Source organism: Rosa chinensis, chromosome 2, assembly GCF_002994745.2.
Source record: "Rosa chinensis cultivar Old Blush chromosome 2, RchiOBHm-V2, whole genome shotgun sequence".
Lineage (NCBI taxonomy): Eukaryota > Viridiplantae > Streptophyta > Magnoliopsida > Rosales > Rosaceae > Rosa > Rosa chinensis.
In genome coordinates, this window is record NC_037089.1 from 26051102 (window position 1) to 26072142 (window position 21041).

At 39.2% G+C, this 21041-nt stretch overlaps 1 protein-coding gene and 1 long non-coding RNA gene across 5 annotated transcripts; one reads left to right on the plus strand and one right to left on the minus strand.

The window, feature by feature from the left end:
- Positions 1–11089: 11089 nt before the first annotated feature.
- On the plus strand, positions 11090–14805 carry LOC112185792. Its single transcript, XR_002930467.2, has 3 exons — positions 11090–11480; positions 12156–12226; positions 13156–14805. It is a non-coding gene; the product is annotated as an uncharacterized LOC112185792 (long non-coding RNA).
- An 804-nt stretch (positions 14806–15609) lies between these two features.
- Positions 15610–19259, minus strand: LOC112185761 (oxidation resistance protein 1). Of its 4 annotated transcripts, none has more exons than XM_040513878.1 (8): positions 19013–19258; positions 18128–18632; positions 17949–18021; positions 17566–17643; positions 17417–17480; positions 16299–16386; positions 16113–16197; positions 15610–15935 (listed from the first exon to the last, which is right to left on the minus strand). In XM_040513878.1, exons 2-8 carry the CDS (start codon positions 18481–18483, stop codon positions 15852–15854), a joined length of 828 nt encoding a protein of 275 aa, XP_040369812.1. In that variant the 5' UTR covers positions 18484–18632; positions 19013–19258; the 3' UTR covers positions 15610–15851. The 4 variants fall into 4 exon arrangements, 3 of the variants coding, with proteins under 3 accessions (XP_040369812.1, XP_040369814.1, XP_040369813.1); XM_040513880.1 differs by having other exon boundaries at positions 18128–18635; XR_002930438.2 differs by lacking the exon at positions 15610–15935 and adding an exon at positions 17255–17345 and having other exon boundaries at positions 19013–19259.
- Between the last annotated feature and the right edge of the window lie 1782 nt (positions 19260–21041).

Consider the following 21041-nt stretch of genomic DNA (forward strand, 5'->3'; position numbering starts at 1 on the left):
GTGCACCTAGCTTTTCATTCTCTTTCTCTCAGATTATACATTGCACGTGCAGCCCTCCCCCCTTTAATCCATTAGCCACTTGACACATGGCCTTCACTTAATTAACCATGAAACCCTATCTCTCTCTCACGGACACAAGGGGCCAAATATATATATGTTTCTCTCTTGAGTTGAAGGGGGAGGGCGATACCTACAGTAGCCGCACCACACCAAACAGAGGCAGCCCTTTGGGCTGCTTTCTCTCCATCCTTGTCTTCCATTTTTTTTCCTCTTTTCTTTCCATTTTATTTTGAGATTTGAAGGATTTACTCACCCAAAGCTTTAAAGATTCATCAAGGGCTCAACCTCTACAAGATTCAATATTTGGGTATTTTGTGGGAGTTGTAATTCAAGACTAGTCATGCTAGCTTTTTAGCTATTTATGATTTTTCTTGTTTTCTCCTACACTTCTCTACTCTTTTCTATTTGAATATTGTAATTTTGATGTCTATGATTATGGGTTGTGAGTAATTTCCTTGTTGGGGTTTAGGGTTGTGTCCCTAACCCAAATTTTGTGTAAAAGATGTTTAATTTAATGTAATGATGTAATTTTCATTTGATGGATGCTTATATCTATTTTTGTTGGGTTAAAATGCATGTCTAGGAGCCTAATCAACTCTAGGGTGTGTATTTTAATTGAGCATGTCTAGAACGGAGTTAGAGGCCTGACTCCCTCTAATTCCTAAGCTAGAAACCTTCAATTTCGTATTCGAGGGGTTATAGGCATGGTGATATACACCCGTTGCGTGATTACGCGGGGGGGTTGCTTAGTAGTCTAATTCCTCGATCTCTACGCCTCTTGATGTGAATTAGTGACCCTTGAACCGGCTCTAATTTATGCCAAGTGAGTCCCTACGGCCCTTGAACCGGAGTAGGAATACCATGAAAGGGAATTTCGGTCCTTGAGCCTTGAACCGCCTTGGATACGACTACCGCCAAAATAGGAAATATGCATCTACATTAGATTAGCTTCCGACACATGAGATTTGGTAAAGGAACCTCCCTAGCACCCGACATTCCCATTTATTTGGTTACACTTTTATTAATTTCTTTGCATTTTTATTAATTGCTTTACATTTCATTACATTTTGTTAATCTAAAATCATCCCTCAAAATATTGAATTTCGACTCATTGTAGATAATCATCACTAGGCTCTTAGTTATGATTAGGCTTTGGTGAGAACCAAAACCCAGCATTGCTAGGGGTTGGTGCCTTAGATTAGCCTTTTTTATTCACTTTATTTTTATTTTGTTTGCTTAGCGACTTTAGTTCCGACTACCAAGGATTGTGGGTCAGCCACTAATCTCCGTGGTACGATAATCTTTGGGCTCAATATTTCCCTTACTTGACAACGATTCGTACGCTTGCGAGAGCATATGAGTCAAGTCAGCAGCCAAACAGTACGGCTGAGCCGAGCCGAGTCGAGTAGAAGGTTAGTGGGCCGAGTTTTTGGCCCAATTTGGTTTGGGCCGGTTCGAAATGCGGTTGGTTCGGTTTCTTTGGCCCAAGTGGCCCATATTGAATAAGAAGATGTTGTGGAGGTGTCTAATTATTTTTTTTTCTTAAATTCTTGATTAGTGCAGCGTTGTTTTCTACACATTGCCTTGTGAGAGTGGTCACTGTACTTGTATGCCAGTACAGGGTGACGATTAGTGTGAAAATAGTTTTTTTGTGCAATACCACGTGGTGAATTGGGTGTGTGTTGCTTGAGGCAATTGTTGTGCTGTAATTTTGAGAAATGTGGAGTGCGAAAGAATGTCGTATTGTTGAAATTGTGTTGAATTGATTTAGTGGTTATGGGGATGTATTTTTATACATAGAGTTGTAGCTTTGTAGATTACCACGGTTAGTAAAGATGGAGATTGATGGTTGATTTGTTTATGTATGGCTTACAGGAAACCGTAATCAGGAGAAATCGACCTGCGCTTGAATTTCGGGACGAAATTCCTTTAAGGAGGGTAGATTGTAATGCCCCGTAAATTCAAATTATTTTCCGACGAAATTTTAGTAATGATTTCGTGGTCATGGGAGAAAGTACGAAGCTTTGAGGAGTTGTGAAATTGGTTCGAACAATTTATTCGGAAACTGAACGTTGTAGGGGAGGTCAAAGAAGTTGACTTTTTATACGTACCGAATTTGGGAAAACTTCCTTCATGAAAGTTGTAGAACACGTCGATACGATCGCGTGCATGTGCTGAACGCAAAAATCGGAGTTCGTATGAATTAATTATGATTTTTAAAAAAAGTTTCCAGTTTAATATAAAAGCTGCCATTTTTGGCAATTTCCGAAAATATCATTCATTTTTCCATTTTCGGAAACCGATCGTTTCTCTCTCTTCCTCACGCGCCCGAGCCGTCGGTAAAATGGGCAATTATTCGCCGACTTCTATCTTCCAATTCCGGCCACCTCTGGACGAGCAACCACGTCCATCAGCGGCGGCGGCAAGCTTGTTTCGATTTGAGTTCGATTTTAGTCAACGCCGGTTTTCTCCTAGCTCCGGCCACCAAAACTTCCTATCCTTAGCTCCATGAACTCGCCTCAACCTGCTGATCATCATACTAGAAGGATCGCACCTGGAGTGACCGGTTTCACGTTCGTCGGAGCTCAGCCGGTTTTCGATCGAACACCAAAACCTTTCGATCCTGATATCTTGAGTTGTAGTGCATCGTTTTGATTGATTTTTGAACCAGTGGGTTCGCCTTGATGTTCTTAACAACTCTCCAGAAATAATCGAGGCCTGAAATTGAAGTTTTTACGTCGAAATCGTGGCTCGCCGGTTTCTGGAAAATTTCCGGCCACATTCAAACTGTTCTAGGCAATTTTCGACCACTTCCGTTCATTTTCAGACTTCATGCTAGTTAGGAACATTGTTGGGCTTGATGAGATGAAGAGGAGCAGCCTGGCCCCGACACCATTGGTTGTGGTCGGCCGCGGCTCTGTCCAAACTCCCGCGGCCCTTTTCCGGCCACCTCCGGGGGTCAAAAATGTGTTTTCTTTACATTTTTAGATTCTACGTTTCGATACGATCGTTTGCAAATATTATTCATAATTTTTGGATATCGTATGATTTAGTTATGAATTTTACGGTTTCGATTAATTTCGATTATTCGATTAATGATATGTGAAGATCGGACCGTCCGATGGACTTGTAGTTTTGATATGTTGATCGTATGACTGTCCCAGTGACCATGTGTGGTCATGGGCGAGGATCCGACCGTTGGATCTTCGTATAATTGCTAAATAGTTATTCGGAGTGCGATTCGTGAGAATCCGACCGTCGGAGTTTATAAGGAAGATTCAGGAAGATCCAACCGTTGGATCTTCGTGATAATTTTGGAGGATGATCCTAAGGGCGATCCGTGTGGATCCAACCGTTGGATCATCATATAATTTCGATCTGACCGTTGGATCGTCGTTTAATTTTGTTTATGAGTTGTGGGCTAAGTTATGATCATGTTTGATTAGGTGATTGACGGTCTTCCTTGGTGAGCGGTTTTGGTGTGTATTGTGAAATTGAAGACGCAGCGGGATTAGAGGTGAGTAAACCTCACGTGGTTCTTATTTCAAACCGAGTACATTTAATTACTTTATTTTGTCGTAATTGTGTGAAAATATTTATGGAATAAATATTTGTTTTTAAATCATATGGACTTGATCAACTACGGTCCATAGGTAAGTAAAATGTTTTAATTATACAAAATGAATTTCCTGATTTTCTTGTGTGATTTATAGTTGGTATTAGTGATTATCCCTGAGCGGATGATTACGTATATATATATATATATATATTTACGTGGATATATATATATATATATATGGAATGGTGTGACATTGAGGTGTGTGGAATTACGATAACTTGGTTATGATATGATATTGTCTTGAAATTGCCATGATTATTTATGATAATGTTAACCGATAAATGTGTGTGATAATCATGTTGACCTTCTGAGTTGATTAGAGGGTAGAAATGTAGTGCTCTGAGGACAGGGAGAGTCCGAAGAACGCCGGTTAAATAATAACCGAGATGTAGTGCTCTGAGGACAGGGAGAGTCCAAAGAACGCCGGTTAAATAATAACCGAGATGTAGTGCTCTGAGGACAGGGTGAGTCCAAAGAACGCCGGTTAAATAATAACCGAGATGTAGTGCTCTGAGGACAGGGAGAGTGTAATACCCCGAAAATTTAAATTATTTTCTGAGGACATTTTAGTAATGATTTTGTGGTCATGGGAGAAAGTATGAAGCTTTGAGGAGTAGTGAAATTAGTTCGATCGATTTTATTTTGAAAACGTATGTTATTTAGGGGCACGCGAAAATCGACTTTTTATACGTACAGAATTTTGGAAAACTTCCTTCATGAAAGTTGTAGAGCTCGTCCATACGATCGCGTGCATATGCAGAACACAAAAATCGGAGCTCGTATGAATTAGTTATGATTTTTTGAAAAAGTTCCAATTTAGTATAAATATTCCCATTTTCGGAAATTTCCTAAAATGATTTCAGAAAATCAGAAAAATAGAAAAAAGGCGGCTGCAACTCTCCTTCGCCGGAAATCGCCCGATTTTTTTTTTCCAATGGATTTCTCCCTCATCCGACGAGCTTTTGAGGTGAAACAAAGCCCAGAACAGTTCGCCACTTCCCCACGAACAGCCTGGTGCCCTCCTTTCCTCCCCTCACGGCGGTGGAGCTCGAAACCGATTTTAGCTCAATTTTGAGTCAACGCCGATATCTCGAGTTCTAGACGATCAATCTTCGAGATTCTTGGACAGATGAACTCGGATTGAAGTTCTGAAACAGTTTCATGGAGAAATCGAAGCGAGTGGTGGACGTTTTAACGTTGGTCGGAGCTGTTGCCGGTTTCGGGAAAAAATCCGGCGAATCCGTGGCTTCTAGGTAACTTTTCGACCACTTCCGTTCATTTTCTGACTTTGTGCTAGTTAGGAAAGTGGTTAGGCTTGATGAGACGAAGAGGAGCAGCCTGGCCCCGACACCATTGGCGGTGGTCGGCGGCGGCTCTGCCTCAGACTCCGGCGGCCTTTTCCGGCCACCTCCGGGGATCAAAAATGTGATTTAGTTATGAATTTTTACGGTTTCGATCGGTTTCGATCGGTTTCGATAATCTAATTAATGTTTTTTGAAGATCGGACCGTCCGAAGGACTTATAGTTTTGATATGTTGATCGTATGACTGTCCCGATGACTTTGTGTGGTCACGGGCGAAGATCCGACCGTTGGATCTTCGTATAATTGTGGATTAGTATTTCGGAGTACGTTTCGTGAGAATCCGATCATCGGATTTTCATGAAATTTTGTGGAGACGTTTATAGGGAAGATTCAGGAAGATCCGACCGTTGGATCTTCGTGATAATTTTGGAGGATGATCCTAAGGGCGATCCGTGAGGATCCGACCGTTGGATCATCATATAATTTCGATCTGACCTTTGGATCGTCGTTTAATTTTGTTTATGAGTTGTGGGCTAAGTTATGATCATGTTTGACTAGGTGATTGACGGTCTTCCTTGGTGAGCGATTTTGGTGTGTATTGTGAAAGTGAAGACGCAGCGGGATTAGAGGTGAGTAAACCTCACGTGGTTCATATTACGAACCGAGTACTTTTAATTACTTTATTTTGTCGTAATTGTGTGAAAATATTTATGGAATAAATATTTGTTTTAAATCATATGAACTTGATCAACTACGGTCCATAGGTAAGTAAAATGATTTTAATTATACAAAATGAATTTCACGATTTTTTGTCCTTGATTTATAGTTGGTATTAGTGACTATCCCTGGGCGGATGATTACGTATATATATATTTACGTGGATATATATGGAATGGTGTGACATTGAGGTGTGTGTGAAATTACGATAACTTGGTTATGATATGATATTGTCGTTGAAATTGCCATGATTATTTATGATAATGTTAACCGATAAATGTGTGTTATAATCATGTTGACCTTCTGAGTTGATTAGAGGGTAAAAATGTTGTGCTCTGATGACAGGGAGATTCCGAAGAACGCCGGTTAAATAATAACAGAGATGTAGTGCTCTGATGACAGGGATAGTCCGAAGAACGCCGGTTAAATAATAACCGAGATGTAGTGCTCTGAGGACAGGGAGTGTCCGAAGAACGCCGGTTAAATAATAACCGAGATGTAGTGCTTTGAGGACAGGGGGAAAGTCAGAAGACCGCCGGTTAAATATTAACCGAGATGTTTATCGTTTATTTAAACCTTGGCTGAGATGACAGGTAACGATGTAGTTAGAACTCTAACGTAGGGTCAAGTTGGACCAAAGTGGTGCTATGTGGGTTGGGTGTCTATAAGACTAGTGTGGTGTATTGTGATTTGAGGATTGTGGAAATGTATTTCTTGTGGTTTTCTATGAGTGGTTTAACGTCTCCTTGCAGACGTAATACTGTTGAATTTTTACTTGAATTGTAAGAATTGTAATTTAATAAATCAACAGTTCCTTCTTGTTTACTCATACGGGCTATCATGGCTTACCGGGTTTTGTGTTGTTGCAATCCCGGTACACTATTCAAATTGTGTAGCGGGTAATCCTACAGGTCAGGTGAATCGAGAAGGTGATCAGGCTGCTTAGAGTAGTGGGATTGGAGTTTCAGCTTTATTGTGAGGTTGTTATACTCATTGAACTTACATTTAAATTTGGAGAGAGTGGGATTTGGTTTATGTATTAGTGAGTGAGGCGAGATGTGTTTATCTCTGAGAAAAAAATTCAGAACGTTTATTTGATTAAGTTGTTTATTTCATGTTTCGGATTTGAATTTATTATTCAAAATTCGGGGCGTGACAGTTTGGTATCAGAGCGTAAGGTGCATATTCGGTGATGTGTCAATACCTTCCGAGTGATGGCCCGTCTGCAGCGGATCCCCATCATGTGCTCTTTGGTATTGGCTAAGTCATTGGGTATGCGTGAGTGTTGGGAGTTGTTTAGGCCGCTAGGTCGTTTTAGGAACTTGAATACCTTCCCTGTCGTATTGACTTGGTTAATATGGACTTGTATTTGACTTATACTGTGTTTTAAGTGTTATATGTGTATTAGCCAAGCATACTATACTTCTTAGGTGTTGGATATTTGAAAGGGGTAGTACGTTGAAACGTAAAGTTGTTTTGGAGGTTCGTATTAGAATAAGTTCAGTTGCCGCGAGTTGTAATCTTTAAGGAATGGAAACCTTCGGATTTGACTCTGATGAGTCAGTGAGATCTGTTTTATGGATGTGAGGTTCTTTTGGATGTTGAAGTGTTTGGTTGAAGGCATGATGTTGGCCTATGCACGTACCTTGTGTGGTTATGAGTATAAATTGATAGAAATTTTGCCTTCTTAAGTTGGACGTACAGATGTTTGGATGTGATGTACGTATCAAGGATTTGATATCTTGTTTTGTATCGAGATGTCTTAGTGGAGTTTAGTAATTGACTTGTGATATATGTTTAATGTGGCTTTGAGGTAGCTATGCTAATTTTGTGTGAGATTGAGTATTAGCGTAGATTGGGAATCTATGAGCAGTTGGGATGAGTTTGTTGTAGTATTTATCAGGTGTATATGGTACAAGTTAGTTGGTTTCTTCTAGTGCTATGCCTTTTGTACACTGGCTTCCTAGAACTTTATTTGCGTATTCGATTGGTTAACTGTCTTGAGCCTATCCCTAGTGATGGTAGAGTAAACCTATTCTACAGTTTTGAGTTGTGCTACGAAATGTGATTTGAGGAAAATGTTGTGAGTGTCTTTTCCTCTATACCAACAAGTTTGTTGGGGCAGGGATTTAGGTGCGGAAACCAAAGTTCAAAGTTTTGTTTGAGTGAATGAGACAATATTTTTGGGTGGTCTCTGTGTACTATAATTGTTTTGAAATCAGGATTGTTGGTAGGAACGGAACTAGTGGTAAGTTTTGATGAAGCAATTGATAGATGGAATGGTTGCGATTTTATAAGTGTTGTAAGTGTAACTCTAAGGATGTGGGTTTTGCTTAGCTAACTCAGGAAGTGTTTAGTTTTAATTAATTCCTAATTCTAGCGACGGAATTGTTTGTGTTCGGTTTGACTCAGAGGATACTAGCTAGACCACTGTATGACTGAATTGATTGTTGGGTTTTGAATTGATTGTTTGTAATGCATTATTATGAATGAAGCGTGCAGTATAGTGGACGAAGGTTTTGGAAGAGCAAGGAGTGGCGAAGGTTCGACCCTTGGTGTCGTTATTGGTTGTTTAAAGAAAGGACGACATGCATTCAATCTTATTGATTTAGTTTACAAAAAAAAAAAAAAAAAAGGAAACTACACTATTCTAAGCTAAGTCAGCAGCTCCGGATGGGTTGAGGCTGAGCTCAAGAGAAACAAGAGAGCCACTGTTGAAACCGCCTGAGCCACCAAAATAGTAACCAAATGCGCTACCTTCCTCGGATGTAGTCTTCGGGTTACCAAGGACGTCTTCACCGTGCTCAGGGAACATAGGAAGAGTCTCGACCTCCTGGTGATCTCCTCCTTGTTGTTCCATGGAAGATTGTCCTCCTGTTGGGCCAAATGAGGTAGTACTGATATTAGCGTTGAAGGGTGAGGAGGAATATGGGTCAACACCATAGCCGACGCATGACCCAAGGGTTAGATCGATTGATCCATCATCACCAGTAGAACCAGTGGAACCAAAGTTGAGATCAATGGACCTACCATCATCAGTAGAACTTGTGGATCCAAAATTGAGATCGAGAGATCCACCAACCCGAACGTTCCGAAATTCCTTCAACTTCTGCCTCTCATGAGCCTTGAGGTTCTGGAACCAAAAGAAGACGTTCTTGTCCTCGATCTGCCCATATGGTTTCAGATGAAGACAGATCTCTTGAATCTGCTCTGGAGTTATGTACTTGTGGTCCTTGTCATAGTAGAGCCCCTGAAGGATTCTTAGTTGAGCTGGTGTGGGACTCCACCGGTTAGTAGTCGGCCTGATAGGCGTGTTGGCACTACTCCCTGCTGTTTGGTTGTTTCCTCCATCCTCGACTTGTTGCTGGGCTTATAGTTCCATTTGTTGCTGGGTTTGAAGCTCCATTAGTTGCAGAGTTCGTGGTTCCATGGTGATGAGTTGAGAGAAAGTGAAAATCGAAGAACGAAGTTGTTGAGTGTTTAAGGGAAATTGTTGTTAAATGGATTGAAGTTGATGAAGTGTATTGGAGATCTGAATTTCTCAGATGAAAGAAGAGATTGAATCTTCCTAATGGAAGAGAAGATCGGAGGAGAAGGATTGAAATTGATGAAGAAAGGATTTGAGTTTCGAAAGAAAGGCTGAAGAGTTGAGAGAGAAAGACTAGAACTCGGAAGAATTTTCTTTCTTTTGGAGTGAACGGTTGCTTCCTCTGAATGCACTTATTTATAGAACGAGTGAGCAGATCTCCACCGTTGGATGGACGATCTCAGAGACTCAATCTAAACGTTGGATTAAAGTCGCCCGAAAACACGGAAAAGCTGTTGGCGCGTGGAGAGCGCGTGAGGGGACCGAGCGAATCTCGATGCGCTGTGGCAGACAGCTTTAGCCGAAAGTGATTCTGATTTCCGTAAATCACGGAAGGGATAAGCCGTGGCAGGTGGGCCGTGCTTGGGCTTGCCCCGGATCAAGGTCTTCACTGTAGCTGTGGGTGGAGGCCCGATGGGCCGAATTTCTGAAATAGTTTTGGCGAAATTCATGGGCCAGATTTCTGCAACAGTTTTGGATAAGTTGGGCCGGATTTCTGCAACAGTTTTGGATAATTTGGGCCGGATTGCTGAAACGGTTGAGTTTAAATAAAAGGAATGGTATGGTTAACAACGAGGACAGCTTGTGCTCCAGTGGTTGGGGGCAAAGTTTTTGAACAACAGGTTAAGTGTTCGAACCTTGCATTCCCTTTTATTTATTTATGTCGCTTATGACATAATAAATATAACACATGTACATATATTAATGAGAGCAGCTCCTGCTTCGGTGGTTGGGAGCAAAACCTTGGTGTAGGAGGTCTAGAGTTCGAACCTTACCTCTTACAAATTTTTTTTTTTTTGGATCTCGTATATGCTCGATATACGGATGTATATACGGTCATTACAGTATACGTACAGTATGTAGAGCTTCATACTGTAGCCGAGCCGAATGCAGCCAAACTGTACGGCTGAGCCGAGCCGAGCCGAGTAGAAGGTTAGTGGGCTGAGTTTTTGGCCCAATTTGGTTTGGGGCGGTTCGAAATGTGGTTGGTTCGGTTTCTTTGGCCCAAGTGGCCCATATTGAATAAGAAGACGTTGTGGAGGTGTCTAATTATTATTTATCTTTAAATTCTTGATTTAGTGCAGCGTTGTATTTCTACACATTGCCTTGTGAGAGTGGTCACTGTACTTGTATGCCAGTACAGGGTGACGATTAGTGTGAAAATAGTTTTTTGTGCAATACCACGTGGTGATTTGGGTGTGTGTTGCTTGAGGCAATTGTTGTGTTGAAATTTCGAGAAAGGTGGATTGCGAAAGAATGTCGTAGTGTTGAATTGATTTAGTGGCTATTGGGATGTATTTTTATACATAGTGTCATAGCTTTGTCGATTACTACAATTAGTAAAGATGGAGATTTGATGATTGATTTGTTTTTTGTATGACTTACAGAAAACTTTAATAGGGAGAAATGGACTCACGATTAAATTTCTGGACGAAATTTCTTTAAGGAGGGTAGATTGTAATACCCCGAAAATTCAAATTATTTTCCGAGGACATTTTAGTAATGATTTCGTGGTCATGGGAGAAAGTATGAAGCTTTGAGGAGTTGTGAAATTAGTTCGATCGATTTTATTTCGAAAACGTATGTTATTTAGGGGCACGCGAAAATCGACTTTTTATACGTACAGAATTTGGGAAAACTTCCTTCATGAAAGTTGTAGAACTCATCGATACGATCGTGTGCATATGCGGAACACAAAAATCGGAGCTCGTATGAATTAGTTATGATTTTTTGAAAAAGTTCCAATTTAGTATAAATATCATTTTCGGAAATTTCCGAAAATCATTTCAGAAAATCAGAAAAATAGAAAAAAGGCGGCTGCAGCTCTCCTTCGCCGGAAATCGCCCGATTTTTTTTCTCCAATGGATTTCTCCCTCATCCGACGAGCTTTTGAGGTGAAACAAAGCCCAGAACAGTTCGCCACTTTCCCACGAACAGCCTGGTGCCCTCCTTTCCTCCCCTCACGGCGGCTACGCGGCGGTGGAGCTAGAAACCGATTTTAGCTGAATTTTGAGTCAACGCCGATATCTCGAGTTCTAGACGATCAATCTTCGAGATTCTTGGACAGATGAACTCGGATTGAAGTTCTGAAACAGTTTCATGAAGAAATCGAAGCGAGTGGTGGACGTTTTCACGTTGATAGGAGCTGTTGCCGGTTTCTGGAAAAAATCCGGCTATTCCGTGGCTTCTTCTAGGTAACTTTTCGACCACTTCCGTTCATTTTCTGACTTTGTGCTAGTTAGGAAAGTGGTTGGGCTTGATGAGACGAAGAGGAACAGCCTGGCCCCGACACCATTGGCGTTGGTCGGCGGCGGCTCTGCCTCAAACTCCGGCGGCCTTTTCCGGCCACCTCCGCGGGTCAAAAATGTGATCTCTTTACATTTTTAGATTCTACATTTCAATACGATCATTTCGATATATTATACGCATTTTTTGGATATCGTATGATTTAGTTATGAATTTTTACGGTTTCGATCGATTTCGATAATCCAATTAATGTTTTTTGAAGATCGGACAGACCGATGGACTTGTAGTTTTGATATGTTGATCGTATGACTGTCCCGATGACTTTATGTGGTCACGGGCGAAGATCCAACCGTTGGATCTTCGTATAATTGTGGATTAGTATTTCGGAGTGCGTTTCGTGACAATCCGATCGTCGGATTTTCATGAAATTTTGTGGAGACGTTTATATGGAAGATTCAGGAAGATCCGACCGTTGGATCTTCGTGATAATTTTGGAGGATGATCCTAAGGGTGATCCGTGAGGATCCGACCGTTGGATCATCATATAATTTCGATCTGACCGTTGGACCGTCGTTTAATTTTGTTTATGAGTTGTGGGCTAAGTTATGATCATGTTTGACTAGGTGATTGACGGTCTTCCTTGGTGAGCGATTTTGGTGTGTATTGTGAAAGTGAAGACGCAGCGGGATTAGAGGTGAGTAAACCTCACGTGGTTCATATTACGAACCGAGTACTTTTAATTACTTTATTTTGTCGTAATTGTGTGAAAATATTTATGGAATAAATATTTGTTTTAAATCATATGGACTTGATCAACTACGGTCCATAGGTAAGTAAAATGATTTTAATTATACAAAATGAATTTCACGATTTTTTGTGCTTGATTTATAGTTGGTATTAGTGATTATCCCTGGGCGGATGATTACGTATATATATATATTTACGTGGATATATATGGAATGGTGTGACATTGAGGTGTGTGTGAAATTACGATAACTTGGTTATGATATGATATTGTCGTTGAAATTGCCATGATTATTTATGATAATGTTAACCGATAAATGTGTGTGATAATCATGTTGACATTCTGAGTTGATCAGAGGGTAGAAATGTAGTGCTCTGAGGACAGGGAGAGTCCGAAGAACGCCGATTAAATAATAACCGAGATGTAGTGCTCTGAGGACAGGGAGTGTCCGAAGAACGCCGGTTAAATAATAACCGAGATGTAGTGCTCTGAGGACAGGGGGAAAGTCCGAAGACCGCCGGTTAAATATTAACCGAGATGTTTATCGTTTATTTAAACCTTGGCTGAGATGACAGGTAACGATGTAGTTAGAACTCTATTGTAGGGTCAAGTTGGACCAAAGTGGTGCTATGTCGGTTGGGTGTATGTAGGACCAGTGTGGTGTATTGTGATTTGAGGATTGTGGAAATGTATTTCTTGTGGTTTTCTATGAGTGGTTTAACGTCTCCTTGAATACGTAATACTGTTGAATTTTTACTTGAATTGTAAGAATTGTAATTTAATAAATCAACAGTTCCTTCTTGTTTACTCATACTGGCTGTCATGGCTTACCGGGTTTGGTGTTGTTGCAATCCCGGTACACTATTCAAATTGTGTAGCGGGTAATCCTACAGGTTAGGTGAATCGAGAAGGTGATCAGGCTGCTTAGAGTAGTGGGATTGGAGTTACAGCTTTATTGTGAGGTTGTTATACTCATTGAGCTTACATTTAAATTTGGAGAGAGTGTGTTGTAATATTAAACTCTTGAGGATTTGGTTTATGTATTAGTGAGTGAGGCGAGGTGTGTTTATCTCTGAGAAAAAAATTCAGAACGTTTATTTGATTAAGTTGTTTATTTCATGTTTCGGATTTGAATTTATTATTCAAAATTCGGGGAGTGACAGAGAGTCTGAAGAACGCCGGTTAAATAATAACCGAGATGTAGTGCTCTGAGGACATGGGGAAAGTCCGAAGACCGCCGGTTAAATATTGACCGAGATGTATATCGTTTACTTAAACCTTGGCTGAGGTGATAGGTAACGATGTAGTTAGAAACTCTAACGTAGGGTCAAGTTGGACCAAAGTGGTGCTATGTGGGTTGGGTGTCTGTAGGACCAGTGTGGTGTATTGTGATTTGAGGATTGTGGAAATGTATTTCTTGTGGTTTTCTATGAGTGGTTTAACGTCTCTTTGCAGACGTAATACTGTTGAATTTTTTCTGGAATTGTAAGAATCATAATTTAATAAATCAACATTTCCTTCTTGTTTACTCATACGGGCTGTCATGGCTTACCGGGTTTGGTGTTGTTGCAATCCCGGTACACTATTCAAATTGTGTAGCAGGTAGTCCTGCAGGTCAGGAGGATCATGACGGAGATCGTGCGGATTAGAGTATTTGTTTTTAGTTTTACAGCCTTGTAAATTGTGAGGTGAGTGATGCTCAATTTGAGCTTTACAAATTTACTTTGTACAAGTGAGTTGTATTAATTAAACTGAGGCTTTCGAGATTTGAAATTTGAGTGGCGTGTGTTGTAGTTGTTTATTCATGTTTCGGATTTGAATTTATTATTCAAAATTCGGGGCGTGACACATTTGCTAACCAACTAGGAAAGCTTATGCCCCCATACGAATGAATCGTGAGGATTCTTTGTTTTCTATAAGGTTGAAAGTTAACTAGCACTAATTCATTTCTTTTTTTTCTGTTTTTGTGAATCGTCAGTGTCAAGGTGTCACCTCTTCATGAATAAACTAGTCCATCAAGATACTTCTTCTCCCCTATATTGGCCTCCAAAGCATCTTTGACATAGACAATATTATGAAGCCCTGAAATATGAAGTACTTCTCGCAAATGCCAAAGCTTCTTCAACTCTGCAAAACCAACCTCTGAATTCTTTCCCAACACAAAATCACTTGACGTTTGAAGATCTTTCATTTTTCTCATATGTGGTATTGTGGTGGCATCCTTCCTAACTTTGTATCTTTTGATATTAAGATGGTGCAACTTTATCATCCTTGCCAAGCTGGAGGGCGATTCAGTAAGAGCACGACAATCTGTCAACAATAATGTTTGTAAATTATACAAATCGGACACCGCATCTGGTAACATTTTGATTTGAGCATTAGATGACAGGTCCAAGTGCCTTAGATGTTTCAAGTTGCGAATTGAACTGGGCAACTCCTCAATAACAGAGCTTGAATTAGCATTGTAGCATTGGCAACAGATCATATAGTACCTTGGCTGGAAGGAGGGAGGGAAATTATTTACCTCGATTAAAAGGTGCGCAAATTTTTTGCTTTATATAAAGCCTCAAACTTCTCATAGTCATGATATTTTGCTTTCATATATGAAAAATGGCATGACTGGCTCATAATGTTGAGTGAGGCACTGTCCTCCAATCTAACACAGAATTCTCCAGATACAAACTTTGCCAAATAACTGATAAGGTCGTGCATGATGAAATCGTTGCCATATCGATGTTGAAGAAATGAACTTGAGAGTAGATCATCAAAGTAGTCATTTCCAACTTCTTTCAGCATTCTCTTTTTTTTTTTTTTCAGGTTGTAAAAGACCTTCAGCCATCCATAACAATTTGAGGTTGTCATTTCCAACTTCTTTCTTCTATCGAAAAAATTGATATTCTTATCTGACAACTCCCATAAGTCGCTCTTCAGCGTGTTATTCCATTCCTTCAAGTTCAATTCAGGGCAATAAGAGCATAAAAGACCCCCAAGTGATTTGGCAGCCAAAGAAAGACCTTTACACTTTTTGACAATTTGTCTTCCGATACATTCAAAATTTGAGTGTTAACACAGTAAAACTGAATTTTTGAAGGCATGCTTTGAAAATAGCAACCAACAGTCTTCCTTAGATTTCTGTATTAGATGGTGAGATTTAAGAGTACCCATCATAGAAGCAAGAACCTTGATTGCATGGTTTCACAATGATCTTACTTCCATGTACTCCAGACTCAAAGGGATGTTTTAAAAAATCCGAGTGCATGTAATTCTCATTCCAAACATCATCATGAACAAACAGAGATTGGCTTATATAGTTCAACGTACCAACCAGTATGTGTGAAGAAATATATCATTATCATAAAAAGTTCAACCTTTACAATCACTATCTAATCAAAATTGCTTGCACACACTGCTTATGTATTTTATATGTACATGAAAGACTTATATTTACAAAATCCAAAAGGAAAGTCATCCATATAATGTAACATCGTTTGCATCCAGCTCCAGAAACAATAATAAGCCTCAGCTAAGGTGATGATACTAACCACCACAGTAAAATGAGTTCCAAATGAAGTATTCACCATCGGCAAACCCCAGGTGCCTCCATACGGCTTTGAGCAAGTACTTCCTCATACTTAGTAGCATAAACAAAACCCCATAACTGCATTACACAAACATAAATCAAATGACTGACTTTTTCTTTGGAGCCAAAGAGCACTGAGTTTATATTATAAATGCACATTCATATTCATGGGTCTAAGAGTTCCCTGGAAGGGGTGTGTGTATGTGGGTGTGTCTGCATGTCTATCAAAGAGAGAAAGAGATACATTATGCTCACCTCTACTTCTTTCACATCAAAGTCTTCTGAGTTTGCAAGACATGGATTCCCATAGGTTTCTGAAACTGAACTTGATCCACTCAATCTAGCATTAAGATAAAACAATTGAAGAAGTTTAGAAAATACAGCAAATTAGATTAGGGGAAAAAAAGTTCATTAAGGAACATGAAGAGGCAAACTTCTTACAGATCACTGTTCAAGTAGAGTGCAAAATGACCACCCCCACCAATAGCTAAAAAGTCAGTAGCGCACAATGTGAAATAGCGGTTGGCACCTGCGTTTACATTTTATAGTTAATTCCAAAACATTTAGTAAAAGATATTACATTCAGGTACCCAAAAAAAAAAAAAAAAGCTTTTATACATTGGTTCATTTCTCACAAGACAATTATTTCATAAATGACAAACGTATGCATATTTCAAATGCAAACATTCAAGTTGAGTTATCAAGTAGTAATTTTTTTTTGACGTAACATAGTTGTGCAAGAGAAATTTGAATCATTGCACAATTTATGCCAAAGTTTTAATTTTGCACCTACCCTTTGCTCGAATTTCCTTGCAACTATACTTCAAAGAAGCAAGGGCTAACTGGTGCATTACAAAGGGATAATTTCAAAATAAAAATGGATAATCTAAGTTTATTCTACAAAACAAAAACAAAAAAGAGAATATCTACAGATGTACTTTAGATGTAGTATCTATGAGTTCATTTTTGCCAGCATCATGGAGTAATAGAAATGGTGTAGTTAAATATTTAGCGGTTACTTGTTAGCATGTATTATAATGACTCCTGTGCAGTATTTTGACAATTCAAATAAGGTTTTGAATAGACCGTTAGGTTTGAAGATATAGTGCAGAAAGTAATCACATTACACAACCACTACATCAGTAAAACGAGGTGGTGAAACAAAGATCTTATGGTTACATTATGTACAGCTCTACCGAAATCTAAAACATGATTCATAAATATATGTTTTGTATTAACTACTCTTCTAAAAACTTTGAAGGAGCACATCCTTTACTCCTCAGCATAACCTTTAGTACCTACAGGATACAATAAAATTTTCGCCTAATTCCAAATAATGTTTAGGTGGAAATCGTACATTTTTAACACTTAATGTGGATGACATCTGTAGAACTTACTGCAAGCATAAGTAAGCAGAAGATATGCAAATTGCTTTCACTATCTCGTACATATATGAAAACCATTTCAAGGCAGGCAAAAAGCTTCCACCTAGGCAGTGAAAAATTGATGATAAATCAGAAACTGTGTATCCCTAGGAAGCAAAAAGGATAAATTTGTACCTGTAGGGTGATATATAACAGGATGGTCAGGTGTATTTGTGAAAACAAATGTATCATTTGTTCCCTGTTCAAAACACCAGCGTGAATACATTTATAAAAGGAGATAATTGCTAGATGGATTCATAAGGATGTATTTGCTTCAGTAGGACCTGATACTTCTTGTTGATTGGTCTTAGAGGTGCCTCCACCAAGCCATCAAAAACTGCACCTTTACGGTCTCCAACAACCTGAAAGAATTTTTAAAGTAGAAAGTATATATTCAGGACCGTATGCAATTGTATGAACTAAAGAACCACAGGGTCTTAAGAGAATTTTTGAAAGAGTTAATGACAATGTTTCAAACAAATAAACAAGGCAATTCTTTAATATACTTTACCAAATAATTGGCTCAAAGAACTTGCTAAATGTTTGTTTTGTGTCAAATCCTATTACATTATATTTTATACAGTAATAGACAATAGATAATTCTGTTGGAAGAGTTGATTTGAAATATTTTCAAAATGACTGATGCTAACAGTTGCTGAGCTATTACCAGCAAACTGAGGCCAGGCCAAAGCATACTTCTTCTGTATAGGGTTGAAAGTGATATGCCATGCCTCCATGTACTGCAAAACAAGAAGAAATATTGGTGCCATTGTACAATAATTGGTTTGTTATGATAAAGACTAGAACTTTCAAGAGATCTAAATATGAAACTCCAAGTTTCCCCACCTATATAGTAACAACCATCGTCTTCCCTGTACTAGCGCCGGGAGTGAACTGTAAAGAGCAATTCTAGTTTTCTCAGTAAGAAGTAAAGACAGTTCGGAGATGTCTGTCAAATGAACCAAGGCCACAGGCTTTTGTGGTTTCTGCATATGCCTCATCTCAACTCCAGCGAACTCAGAGTCATTCCCATCATCACCTTTTACATCAAGGTTACCCTTCCGCTCTTGACTCCGATACCCACCAAATCTTGCAGCCTGGTACATAGCTTTACTAAGCGTGTGTTTCCCCTTGGAAAACAAGCTTCTCTTCCCACTGTTTGCTTTCACTGCAGAATCAGACAATGAGTTGCTCTTATCCATTTGGTCATCAACCTGTTCATCCGAACTTTTGCTCTTATCTCCCTACTCTGATGACGATAACAGTGAGTGTCAGGCCCATCAACTGGATTAGCTGGACTCTCTTCACTCATTGTTCCATTTTGACTTCATCTGGACCCATCCACATCTTCCTGCTGACACAAGAATTACACAGTCACAGACTCCATTCTAACAAGAGTTTCACACAGACACAGTCCAAACAAAACTACTTCATCTATACAGCTACGCAAACTCAGAGTCTCATGTTTCACAATAAGTAACAAAAATGACTCCAACATGTATTATAAGTAACAAAATTTTCATGGGCAAACTTTCATCAAAAATTCCTGGCAAATAGTATTGATTTTCAGTTATTTATAAACAAATTGAAGAACTGGGTTTTGCACCCACAGCTCCAAAACCTAGAAAAGCCCTAATCTTTGGCACATCAGAGAACTGGGTTTTTTGGCACCCAGTAAAGAACCCTTAAAACCCAGAAAGGGTTTCGAGTAAAGAAAGATAGAGAGCATACAGGAGGAGGAGAAGGGGAAGGTTCGGAGGGTTTGTCAGAAATGGGGTTGAGCAATCCAGTAGTGATATAAATCACAAAGTGGGCCGCTTTGCTGCGAAGACTCTTTGGCCTACCCATGTCCCTAGTTTTGACGCGCTGCACAGCAACATATCACTGGTCAGAATCAATTCCCACAACTCACGCATCGCATGGATTTTCACTCTTGTATTTGGGTCCGGTTTTCTAAGATGGGTCTGGTTTTCCGACTTTGTTTTGGTACATATATTCTGGACGCCTTAAACGATCGTTAACGGAAGGGCAAAAATGTCATTTCAATTTACATTACAACAAAAGTGGGGTCACGTGCCCGAAAGCTGATCCATCTCTCTAGCCTCTAGAATATTTTCTGAACAATCACTTGAATACCTACGGCGGGAATGAGCATGACAATGAACTCAGAAAGCTTCAAGCCCAATGCAGATATTAGCTGCTCAAAAGAAATGAAGAAGAAAATCCAAAGAGAAAGCGCAAAACTGAGATCGTCTTTGATTTAGAATATATGTGTTAGATAAGTCCAATCGAATTTTATGGTTGTACAGATGAACGGGTTGAATTGAGATTATAATTCTGGATGAGATCAAACAAATGTTCACCATCTACACTCTGCGACTACTATACAAACCAATTTTGATATGCTTTTATCAGTCTCTGTTTCTGCAACTGAAAATCATAATTCAGAAGACAAAAAATTGATCAAGCTATTCAAGTTTCCCGATAAGGATCAGAGTCATCAGACTCAAAGAAACACGCAGCATACAACAAGAAAACCCGAGACCGAAAGAATCATTTTGTTTTTGAACTTTTATTTTGATTTGAAGAAGGATGAGATCTACCCTTACATGTTCACAAATTTGAAGAATTGGGCTCTGTTAATTTGGTTAGAACCGAAATCCCATATTTGATTTTGAAAAGAAAAAAACAGAAGGATGAGATCGAAAAAGACAACAAGAAGAGCTTGGATATCAGATTTTTGATGAAGTTCCAATTGTAGCTGCCCCAACCATGCTTGATGACCTTTGTGGCACTTCTCGACCATGTGGGACGTGCAATCTGGTTTTTTTCTTCTTGTTTATGGGCGTTGTGCCTCCTTTACACCGAAAAAGAAAAGAAGACACCACTTCAGCTTTGTTTAATTAAGCAACTGAAAACAAGGTTGACAATCCTGCAGTGGTGGTAGGGCTATAAATGGGTCATGTCGAATCGAGGTATTTGTCGTGTTACAAAAGACAAACCCAAACCCAACCCATTTAATAATCGTATCGAAAATTTAAACTCAAACCTAACCTATTTATTAAACGGGTTACCCTTTTTCAACCCGCTTAACCCATTTAATAAATAAGTAGTGTCTTGTTGGACAAAATGACCAATTTAAGGGTTAACATTGCAACCGATTTAACTAAAAATTTGCTTAAATTCACTAGAGAATTTATAATATTAATGGTGAAAGTGGTAACTCTAGTTTAAAGTGAGAAAAATACTTATTCAACCTTCATATACATATAATATTAACTTTTTAAAATGGATCGTCTATGCAGGTTATATAAAATATATAATCCAACTCATTTAGTAAATGAGTTACATGGGTTCACTTCGTGTTGGTGGGTTGACCCGTGGCCGACCCATTTATTAAATGGGTTATAGCGGGTTGACCCACAGCCGACCCGCTTTTTAATGGTGCGAGTTCAACCGGTTTTATTTCGTGCTGGTTTCGAGTCATGTTATGAGGTCTTGTCAGAATTGACAGCCCTAAGTGGTGGTGGCACCTACCAATAGAGGTGGCAAGCTCGGATTGAGCCATCTTAATTATCCTCTTTTGTTGTTTATATCTTTTATTTTTTGTTGTCTTTTTTTTTTTGCTCATTCCCTTTGTTGTTTCTATCTTTTATTTTGTTTTGGTTTTTTGTTCTAATTTATAATAAACTGAATTTGTTACTTTATTTTTTATTTATTGTTTTTTTTATTTATAAAGATTTTGTGTGATCTAAATATC